At 36.7% G+C, this 12,428-nt stretch overlaps 1 protein-coding gene across 1 annotated transcript; it reads left to right on the forward strand.

Moving 5' to 3' along the window:
- The first annotated feature begins 2,686 nt into the window (after positions 1 to 2,686).
- Positions 2,687 to 7,166, forward strand: LOC113055537 (specifically androgen-regulated gene protein-like). The gene is made up of 4 exons (XM_026221922.1): positions 2,687 to 2,740; positions 3,883 to 4,061; positions 4,655 to 4,856; positions 4,936 to 7,166. Exons 2-4 carry the CDS (start codon positions 3,957 to 3,959, stop codon positions 6,108 to 6,110), a joined length of 1,482 nt encoding a protein of 493 aa, XP_026077707.1. The 5' UTR covers positions 2,687 to 2,740; positions 3,883 to 3,956; the 3' UTR covers positions 6,111 to 7,166.
- The last annotated feature ends 5,262 nt before the right edge of the window (positions 7,167 to 12,428 follow it).

A 12,428-nucleotide genomic window follows, 5' to 3' on the forward strand; every position in this document is an offset into this window, starting at 1 on the left:
TCACATCGTCTAGCGGCTTCAGAAGACTTTCACTTGTCGAGTTCTCAGATTGTTCAGTATTCTTTTAACTTTGCTTTACTCTGAGTTGAAGTTTTAAGTGTGCTTGTGTTTTTAGGCTGTTAGCCAGAAATCAGAAGCCGTTTCTTCAAACAAATTTAAAGGGATTCTCCACTGACTACCTGTTTGTTAAAATTACGATACTAGTATTAGGGTGAATTTTGCAAAACACATCCAGGTCATATTACAAACTGAAATATATACAGAGAGGGGATGCCTATTTCATCATCATGACAATAAGGCTAATTTCTACCCCAAATGTAATTATTATGAAGTATTTTTACATTTCATTATTAATGGTAGGTTGCTTAGGATATATGCTTATTAATTTAATTATAGTCATTTAACTGTAAAATTAGTTACTGGTTTTTAACAATTTAGGATGAAAATATAATTATAAAATCGTAATGTTCTAAAATCCTTTTGCTTAAGCTAAACATAACACATTTTATTTTATTCCGCTGTTAAATGTGACCTACATGGCTTTCGTGAATTCACCCATAACCTCATGTAAACACTTTTCTGTTGCCTGCAGCTCAAAGATGTATGAGTGACAATGCTAGCTAAACCTTTGGTAGTACTGAACAAATAATTTAACCTTTTAATATGGAATACTAATTGTTCATAATTTTAAACAAATTAATCATCAATGTACATTTTTTTCACACATAAAGAGCTTCTGTGGATGTGGCCAGAGTAGTATTGAACAAACAAAAAAACGGTGGAGCACTGCTTAGACATGCCTTTCATTAACTCTAATTTAACCATGGCATTACTGTATTTATTATATTATCTGTCTTTTTAAGGTCATACGCACAGCTTCTGAACGATCGATGGCACTACATGAAGTCTTAAATTCACTGGCTCCATTCTATCTGTTACTTGAAATACTCACATAGATCAAGTGTCGACTCTGAATACTCTACTCAATGCAGTTTTTACGCATTTTCAGTAAGCTAGTTAACAAGAAAGTGTGTATTTTAAGCTGAAGTGGATGACAATGGTGCTGATTGTAGAATCTCACTGAACTACTTTGTGAATCTAGATTTTGTTTTTCTTTGAAGGGCACTTGTGTAATCTCTGCAAATGACCACACAAGATTGTTTTATGCAAAATGTGTTTATTCTCTCTCAAGTGACCATTGTTAGGAAGAGTGATTGTAGTTTTGACATTTGAAGAGATGACAAACTTTTTTTGCGTAAGGGCTGATATATGAGGTTTAGTGTAGCAAAGTATCATAGTATTAGAGTGTGGATGAAATTTAGAGAGAACACATCTTGCAAGGCCTGATTTATGATGATGATGAGGTACATTCTCAGTATTTTTCAGTCAGGTAATATCCACACTGTTGTTTACTTGTTTGCAGCTTTTTTATTTTGAACAAATGGTGCCATTGTAAGTCCAAAGGACTTTTTTGTTGTTATTTTGCAGTGATTTTTCTAAATGGCCGTGATCAGTGTTTTTGTCTATACTAAGAGAACTTTGAGTGAGGAACTGCATGGACAGCACTCTTTGCTACAAAATCACTGGTTATACTGGGTAATGATAAATAAACTTGAATTGGAGATATATAAATATCCTTGTGTGATTTATTATTTACTTATTTGTTATTAGTTTTTAACTAAATGTTATTAGTAGTTACTAGTGTTAACGAACTACTGTCAAAATTTCATGTTAGAGACGGTATTAAACTTTCCCAAGCAAATTGTTTCCAATGAAACAACACAGGAAACCCAGTGTTGACATCATAAAGTCTTGAATGTCCTAGAAACACCCAGAACCCCTTAGCAACCAACCATTGTGGCCAACCAATCTGTTACATAGTGGTGGCAAGTTCTGTGCCGACAAGTACCGCTCCATATTCTTTAGTTTATAAAATGTAAACATCTTGTGCCTTTCAACATTTAAGTAGTAGCCATTTTTATGTTACTTATTTTAGAATTACGAATATATAATCTATAAATAATCCTGTATCTCATTCACTAGATACCATTTATTATTCCTTAATGGTGTTTCTCAAGTTAACTTTATGGTGTGTAATTTAATATATACTATCAGATCGGAATAAGAACTAATGAGTAGTTAGTAGCGTAGAAAAAAAATAAAAACACTAGTTACATTAGTTAACCTTACTAATCACGACTGGACTTCTTACTAGCACAGGTAGCACCAAACAAACTAGTTCGTTTTGTGTGGAGAAATAAATAAATTATTAAAATTGATCGTCTGTATGTGGAGTGAAAACCTAATGAATCTCAGTCAGTTAAATAGGATCAAATCAGTTCCAGTTGACAGGGATTAAACTAATGTTATTTTAAGAAACCCTTCATAACGCGATTAAGCAGGATTTGCCGGTGATCCTCTCGACACTTTCTGTCATCGTGTGTTTGTCATTCCAGGCGCGTGCACAGAAGTAGTGTGTGTAGTTAAGTCTTTTCTTACTCATCTTCCATGTCTTTTCTAGCCACTAAACGACTATTTTGATATTAACTTTCGTTTTTATTAATTTATTTTGCCGTACACTCAACAGTCAGTTCTCTGATTGGCTGCTGCAGGAAAGAAAGGAAAATGATTGGTGGAAGATTACTTTATGTCCAGTACTGACACCTCACTGTGCCTCACAGAACCGACTCTGTAGAAGCACGTGCACCTGCTGGGCTGCTATCTCGTTTCTGCACTAAAGGTAAACTTTTATTAAAGCATGTTTCAGGTTGCCTATGATTATTTATGTCGGTTTTAATGAAGGCTTGGCAATTAATCCTAGAATTTAAAGCAGAAAGGAAACATATATTAATTATACTATTGTAAATAATGTGCTGAAATGTATCAATTAAAATCAGATTTTACATGCTTTTTACATGTTTTAGATTGTTCAGCAGTATTTTACGTCTTACCCAGGTGTTCATTTCTAGTGTAGTCTGGCAGATAGTTTCAAGGACGCTTAGTAGATAACATATATATGTGTGTTTTCTTGTGTAATACAGGTCATATGTACATAATAAAGTCATTTCAGTGTTATTATGATTATAGATGGGTATGACTTCTCTAGAACAGCATGAAAGACATTTCGAAGTGCGTTATCGGTGATGCAATTACAAAAAGGACTAAGCATTTTATTAGTATGTTATTAAGGTTATAGATAATATAAAAAGGCCAGTGGGTTAATTATGTCTCTAGAAATGGACCTCATTTTTACAGTCTTTGTTATGGTTTACTTATTACTGTTTATATGAAAGTTCAACTTTTAAAATATAATTATAATTTGAAAACAAATGTCATACTGTTCTGATGATGGTTTTATTTTCTATCCATCTGCAACTTCCTCATTCATCTCTCCCCAAAGAAAACATGTTTGCTGTTACATTTGCATTATCACACAATACAATCCATCAATGTAAAAAAAAAATGTATTATCATCATTCACGTCATATTCAAATTTACAACAGTGAGAGCCTTTTATGTGACAACTAATAAAACAAAATGAATTGATATTGTTCTTACTGATCTTTCATAAGGTGTAAGTTGAAGCTGGAATAAATGCAACCATTTCTGAAGCACAAGACAAGACAAAGTTTAGTTTATCTTTAAACAAATGGATGATTCGCTATCTTCCTTCATGCCTTCACTAGAAAAGCTGTAACATCTAATCTCATTCACATGATCTGATTATTATAATCACAAAAATTTTTAAAATAAATAAAAATATAATTGTCTTATGTGTTTTTTGTATAAGATTGTATTTAATTGATCTACAATTTCTACTATTACCACTTACAAATGGTACATATCAAGACACTTCATTAGCATTTTTTATTCTACTTTTAGGGGAAATGCAGTTTCATCAACACTGTTAAAGAACTTTGAATTCATATCAGGGTGGAGGTTTGCATAATTTGCAAATGCCGATAAGTGACATGTGGCAAGATGGCACTGGCCTCGACACAATGGGCGAGATTGACAGTAATGGCAGCTGTGACAGTGTGGTCAGCTTCAACTCATGCTTTGTAAGATATCCTTTTTTTATGAAGACATACTGTACATAATGTTATCAAATACATTTAAATCTACATCTTCAGTTGTTTTGATGTACTGTAAAATGTTGATAAAATATATGAAAGAGTAAATTCACCCAAAATTGAAAATTCTGTCATCATTTACTTCGTGTTGTTCCAAATCTGTATTGTTATTTTCTTTGGAACATATTTTGAGAAAGTAAGGGTTGCTTTGGACACCATTGACTTTATATGAACAGAAACATTCTTCAGATGATCTTCTTTTGTATTCTAAAGAAAGCAGAAAAAAGTTCACCCTCAGTCACTTGGGCGGTACATTTTCAAAAGGTGCACCTTAGTACCTTATTTACCCCTAAAGTGTGCACATTTGTACTTTAAAGGAACATATTCGTATCCAAAGTGTACAAATTAGTATCTTAATGGTGCACATTGACCACCCAGTCCTTAGCGTGTAAGTCATTCAGGTTTTGAACAAAATAAGGCTGAGAAAATGACGACAGAATTTTCATTTCTGAATCAACTATCCCTTTAATGAACACATATTAAAGGTTAGAGTCCACAAATGGGAATAATTTATGTTTCAGAGTGATGAAAGTATGGAGTATCTCTCTGCCGAGGAGAGGGCTTGTCTCATGTACCTAGAGGAGACCATTCAGTCACTGGATACAGAGGATGACAGTGGCCTATCCAATGACGAATCTGATCAGCTGCCAGCTCGAGGAAATGTAGCTAACAAAGCAGCCCACCTCTCCTCGTCGACAAGACCCAACAAGCTCCCTAGTCAAGGTGTGTTGATGCTCCTTTAGTATTTATAACTCTTAACCATTACTGATAATGCATTAAAATAGTATTTTATTGTTTGTAGATGTTCCCAAAAGCCAATTTGAAAGTCCATTGTCATCTAGCAGCTTGGTGCAAAATGAAATTCTGAATTATATGGTTCCTACTCCATTTGTCCTTGCAAACCGCAGCTCACGAATCCAACACAAACCTGAATTAACTGCATCCCAGAAAAAAACTGCAATCAAAGTGGCTTGTGAAAGTAACCAGCTCCATGAAGAAGCTCCAAAGGTTCCCTCAGAGGTCAATGTGTTAGTGATACCACCTCCATATAAAATCAATAGCAGTAAAGAAACAATGGAAAAACAACAAAATAAATCTCAGCCAGAGAATGTGGCACGTAGAGGACCACTCTCGTATGAAGCACTTGTACATCTGCGAAAGAGTGCTTCCATGCGGAGAACCAATGCAACTGAAGCCAAAACCGAAGAACAGCGGGTTTCTACAAATAAAGATCAAAGCATCTCTGCATCCCAAACTCATACCCAGAACTCACAGGCCTTGACAAGTAGGAACTCCAAGCCCACTCCTCCACCTGTCGCACCTAAACCTAAATTGAAAACCCCACACAAAGTCCCAATGAACCAGGAAGAAGACTCCAACTCCAAGATCCACTCAACCATGCCTTACCCAGGGGTGTTGTCTGTAGATAAATTAATGAACCCAGAGAAAGTAAGAGTAGAGGCTCTTTGCAAGCTGGGTCTCCTTAAGGATACAAAGAACCCAATCTGTCAACAACTAAAGCATTCACATTCCCCAACAAACAAAGAGCAAAACCAGACCACAAGTGAACGTCTTGCCCCATGTGTTCCTGGAGAACAAATAAACCAGCCATTACAAAGTTGCAGCACTTTCCACCAAAGGTGCAACCTATCTACAGCTTCAACTCATCTGCAACATGCCGATATGACTTCAACCGGGACATCTGCCACACTGGAACATGCTGGGACTGTACTGTCAAGTTCTAACATCACAGTCTTGAATGCAAATTCTCAGGACTACCAATCAGGTTCTTCTCCAATGGGGGCCAAAAACCACTTTACAGACACCCTAATGAATTCTAAGGATTCTAATGCATCGGTATCCACAAAAATGGAATTGCATGCATCATCTCGTTCCAAAGGCCACATTGTGCCAGTTCCCAGCATTGGAAGAGATCGGAGAGAGGCATTACGAAAACTAGGATTGCTGAAAAACTGAAATTTGCTGACTGTGACAGTGCTGCTACAACCTCTTGCAGACACCAGTATTTTAACCATTTTTAAAACATGAATCAATCTCTAGCCTGCTAAGATTCTGGTATGGCGATTTTGTTGTTTGTTTTGGCATCTGACGGAGCGTTTGGACCCAGCAGAAACTGTGATGCATGATGTCAGACTTAACAACCGATTAATAAAAGTATGCAATTTTATAATGTTAAAAGCCATTGGTAGGCTGACTCTTCTGAAACCTGTAAAAACATCCTCACCAACATTAGCTCAACCAATGGCATGGGTTTTGGGCATTTGATGGATCAATGCCCATTATTTTTCAGTTCTGTTTGGTAGCAGTAGTTGCAAAGAAATAGCACAGTTAACTTTTATCAATTTAAAGTAATACAGTGTTGCAATTAACTTTTAGATGATTTATTACTGAATCATTGACTATAACACTTGGATGCCTTTGCCTAATTTAGCACTGAAGATTAAGATGATTCTGTATGTTTACCTTTCCAGGTAAACCTAAGTATCTTTCAATACTTTTCTAACTACATCTAAGTAGATTAGCAATTAGCCTTAAATTACGCTTTGATCTTGCTATTGGAAGCCTGCTCCTAATCTGTGTTTATGAATCATGAATGTTTTCAGAAAATCACTTCCTGTTTTTTTTTTTTTTTAATATATGTTTGAGTATGTCTGCATCACCAGAGACTGATGAACCTGAAGAAGCCAGGCTCCCAAAGATCAGCTATCAGTCAAACTCCTCATTTTACACGCCGGTCAGTGAGATCTGACACAGCACTTCAGTGGATTAGCACATTATCTTGGGTTGCAACCAACAGACTGGTGTTCATGTTACCTGGCCTTTCAGATTCATCTGTCATTAAAGTTCTTTATCTCAGAATTTGTCCTAGTTCATGACTTACACTGAGAATGGTTCTTCTGTTTGTACTGACTCAGTTTACAGTTGGCCTTTCACAGTGGCTTTTCCAACCAAATCCACCCCTTAATGCACATGGAAAGCAGCCATAAATTACAGTAATGTTTAACCACAGAACACACACGAATAAAGCAATAATTTAAGCATGATATGTCTTACCTGGTTTCAGGTTTGTCTGGTTGCTTAGCTGCTGTATGATCAGATAGAAGGACATTATGCTTAAACTGTATCCAAGTCCAAACACTGTGCTTTGATTAACTAACTATTTAAAACTTTACAGGAATGCTTGTAGTGACCATGTTGAAAAATATAACGGGTTCAATCGCCAATTGATTAGAGTAATGAAACGGATGTGAAAAAATATATCAGATGATGCGCTGCTTTTAAATGCATTGTTTTATATACTGTAAACTTTGAAACTATGATAATGTTTTTAATGAATCAAATGATACACAGCTTGGCTTCAGCGTGAAAGGGTTTTTCACTGAGTGGTTTTACTTACAGCGACTGTCTACTGGCCAAAGGTCACTAACTATTGGGTTTTTAATCAAGGGTAGGTTACATCTGCTGAAATGTATATCATGATAAGGGTGTATTGCTTTAATGCAGCAACGAAGCTGTAATTACAACTCATTTACCTCTCTGGGGCTTCAAAGTCACAGAAATACACAAAACTAGCATTCAATTGCTTATTGTTAGAGTATTTTACATAATCTTTTACACATCATATTAATTGCATTGAAGTTAGGACTTAATTTATCACACCTTACTGATTTGAGTCTGGCTGCAAGAGGTGAAATCATCAAAATGTGCACTAATGTGAAATATTTGATTCTGCAAATCAAAGACAGAATTTAAACAACAACAATAGACACTTTCATTTGACAATGAATTTAGACCAGTCTTTAAGACAACATTTTTAAATGACAGACCATTTATATAGCACATTTCATGGTAATTCAAAGTGCTTTAAAAGGAAGTAAAATAATCATAAAAATACTCACAATAAAATAAGAAAAGTTTTACTTTGCCAAGAGCAGGTGGGACTCCAAGGGACTTCAAAACAGAAGGAACGTGGGAGGAAAGATATCACATTTTTTATAGGAGACAAACTGGACCCACCGGAAGGTGGATTTGACCGTTTCAGATTAAACCAGAATAATTCACTGTGAGAAAATGATTAGAATTTGCATCATTTATAAACATACAGCAGCTGCATGAGAGAAACAAGTGAATATGCATATGTAGTGGTTTATATTAAATCAGTCTCTCACTTGTTTTTAATATATTCTTTAGCCAACAGCTGACTGGTCCGTTTTGGCTTGAAGTAGTTAGTGTCGATATGTTCGCTATCACTATGGCTCAGCATTTTCTTGTAGCAGTCCTCCTCCTCTTCCTGCTAAAAAGAAATTTGGATTCATTTAGACATGAGACTACTATGGATGTTTTTTGTATTCGTAAGATATTGGGAATCTAAAATGCTTTTCAGACTACACTAACGCAGGTTTAACAACTTTTTTTAACCTAGGTTAAAATATTTTTTTAACCCTGGGTTAAGAATATTTCAAACTTATTTAGTATTTTTAACACCACCTTAACCCTAGTTTATGATTAGAGTTTTTACAGTACTAACACCAAATTGGACTGCATTAGTTCTAGAATGTGACCACTCATAAAATAAAGAATGATCACGTCATTAAATATTCATGCACTTGAATATCCTGACTGTACTTGTACCTGATTCTCACTTGACAATACTTGTATGTACTTGTGGTTACATGAACTTCACACTTAGTAAAGCATTATAGAATAATGTCAAATGGTGAAAGCAAAATTAGCTAAAATTAACTGGAATAATGAATAGACTTAATAAATATGCATATGCATGCACATCATGAATAAGTTAACACAGGCAGGGGCGGATCTAGTTGGCAGCAACGAATTAAAGGTTATGGCCAATTTGAACGTTTACTAGCGCGAATCTTTCGTGATTCGTGATCCCGCTCTGAACTCCCGAACTGATTCAAATGAGTTGCGATACCCAAACTGACTCAAATGATTCCTGATCCCCATAACTAACTCAAATGATTCGCGATCCCGCTCCGAACTCCCGAACTGATTCAAATGATTTGCGATCCCGCTCCGAACTCCCGAAGTGACTCAAATGATTCGCGATCCCGCTCCGAGCTCCCAAACTGATTCAAATGATTTGCGATCCACAAACTGACTCAAATGATTCGCCAACCCACTACGAACTCCCGAACTGATCCCGAGCACAGAAACTGCACTTGTTAAAATTACAAATGACCTGCTTCTTGCGTCAGATCAAGGTTGCATCTCATTTCTATTCTTACTTGATCCTAGTGCTGCGTTCGACGCCATAGATCATGACATACTCATAGATCGATTACAAAACTATACAGGTATTCAAGGGCAGGCTCTAAGATGGTTTAGATCCTACCTGTCCGATCACTACCATTTTGTTTATTTAAATGGGGAGTCATCTCATTTATCACCATTAATATATGGAGTGCCACAAGGATCCGTCCTAGGTCTCCTTCTATTTTCAATATACATGTTGCCCCTTGGTAATATTATTAGAAAATACGGAATTAGCTTCCACTGTTATGCTGATGATACTCAGCTATAAATCTCAATGAGACCAGATGAAACTTCTCAATTATCTAAGCTAACAGAGTGTGTTAAAAATGCAAAAGATTGGATGACAAATAATTTTCTCCAATTAAATTCGGATAAGACAGAGATATTAATTATTGGACCAAAAAACACTATGCAGGATCTTGTAGATTACAATCTGCAACTAGACGGATGTACTGTTACTTCCTCTACAGTCAGAAATCTGGGTGTTATATTAGACAGCAATTTGTCTTTTGAAAATCATATTTCCCATGTTACAAAAACTGCATTCTTCCATCTTAGAAACATTGCTAAGCTACGAAACATGTTGTCTGTTTCTGATGCAGAAAAGCTAGTTCATGCATTCATGACCTCTAGACTGGACTATTGTAATGCACTTCTAGGTGGTTGTCCTGCTTCTTCAATAAACAAGCTACAGGTAGTCCAAAATGCAGCAGCTAGAGTCCTTACAAGGTCAAGAAAATATCATATTACCCCAATTTTACAGTCTCTGCACTGGCTACCTATTAAGTTCTGTATCAGTTACAAATTATCATTACTTACCTATAAGGCCCTAAATGGTTTAGCTCCTGTGTACCTAACTAGCCTTCTACCACGCTACAACCCATCACGCACCCTAAGGTCACAAAACGCTGGACTTTTGATAGTTCCTAGGATAGCAAAGTCCACTAAAGGAGGTAGAGCTTTTTCACATTTGGCTCCCAACTAGGATTTACACAAGCTCCAGTCTGGATCCAGAACACCTGAGAAGACATGATGCTGACCCTCAGAGGACCTCAGATGATGCTGACTCTGAATCAACAAACAGAACTAAAAATATTACTACAAGTGTGACTGTATCATATAACAATTATTAATTAATAATATTAATAATGTTCATCATCTGGCTGACTACGTCTTGTATTAATTTTTCTAAAATTTAGTGGCGGCTCCTGCCAGTTCTCTCAGGGGGGCACTTATATTACACTGCTCCCTACTATCCATATGCATCTTTGCTCTTTCGTGTTTTTTTAACCTTCTTCGAGAGATGATGCATTAAGTGCCTTTTTCTCTGCTCATACCACTTCCTCGAAAATACTTGTTTAAACGACTTCTCGCCCTTTGTAGATACTTGTTTGATGTTTAAATTTGGTCTTGGTTGTCCTCATTCTTTAATTGCCAATTTATCCTTATTGCTACAACGAATGAATGGTATTTCTTTCAGTGACACGACAGAATTAATCTACGCTGAGGTAACGTTCGCTGTGATGTTGATCAAGTTCAGCTGACAACTGAATTTGCATAGCTGTTCCCACCAGTAGTTGCACAAGTTAAGGTTACGCACGATGACGAAAGCACGTTAGAGCTAGCCCTCCCGGGATTCATTGAGATTGTATTGCAGTGGCTGCAGTTAAAAAAAAACGATCTTTGAATGGAAGTCTATAGGCTTGTTCGACTTCATGGAGCTCTGCGCAGACCGATCGTCGGCTGACTTGAAGCAGTGCATGCCGGTTAGAAATTTTGTCTGGCTTGATACAGCGCTGACGCCACGTGACTGTGACGTGTGCCATCAAAGTACCGCGAGAGCGATTCGAGAGTAGCCGGAGAACTCAGCCAGCGCAGCTTCTGAACATAGACAGTAAAAGAAATGGACACAGCGACCCCATTGGAACTCAACTGAGACAAGTGAGCATTTTTTAGCACTTCCCTTTCTGACGCGCAGGCTCAAACTAAGCTTGATGACGTCAGCAACCTGTCTGACAGATGTAAATCTTCTAGTAGCTGTGCGTGCAAACTGCCATCGTTAATCTTGCAGAGACGGCGAGTTTGAGCGGGGAGTTCTTTGGCGTGAGTGAGCAGGAGTAAGTATTCTGATTAATTATTTTGTATAGTATTTTAAAATTTAACGCCAGTACACCATATTAAGTTAATTGCCTGCGAGCTTCTCCTCCTGTCTGTACAGTAATGCGACAGAGAGTCACGTGGTTATGACGCAATCGTTAGCCTATTTTTACAAAAACTGTTTCTACGGGGCCATAATGTAACATAGAAGGTAATGGAGCCCTTTATACATTGTCGTGTATCTTTAGAAATAAATAATGGACAAATGGAGTCTTTAAACGCCTCAGATGTAAAGTTATTCGCTGTCAAAGTGACGCCAAAATGAATGGGAGTCAATGGGAATGCTAACGCAAGTGAAGTTCTGCTACAAGATGGCTGCTTCTGAAGAGCGGCTGCACAGGTTCTGATGACGACACAACTGATCCACGATTGGCTGGATTCACTGATGACACCGCTAACGTGCGTTTCAAGTTTATTGTGAGTCGACTTCAGTTTCAGAAATTCTCATATGGACTTTTAAAGCAGTTCAATACGTTTTTATGTCGTCTATAAATCATATTTATTAAATATTGTTTTACTGTATTTACTTTATTGTTTGTGTATGTTTATTTTGCATGAATTTCTTTTTTATACAGACCTTTTGCAGTATGAGCATTTTTAATAACTAAAATGTTAATCTTAAAAACATACAATCTAATGTGGTCATGAATGTATGCTCCTATACAAATGATACATTATACATTATGGTCCTCCATTTTTGTGGTTTCTTCATATTGTCTAGTGTATTAACAATATTTATCAAATGATCCGCGAACCCGCTCTGAACTCCCAAACTGATTCAAATGATTCGCGACCCCACTCCGAACTCCCAACCTGACTCAAATGATTCGCGATCCCCAA

This window comes from Carassius auratus, chromosome 36, assembly GCF_003368295.1.
Source record: "Carassius auratus strain Wakin chromosome 36, ASM336829v1, whole genome shotgun sequence".
NCBI lineage: Eukaryota > Metazoa > Chordata > Actinopteri > Cypriniformes > Cyprinidae > Carassius > Carassius auratus.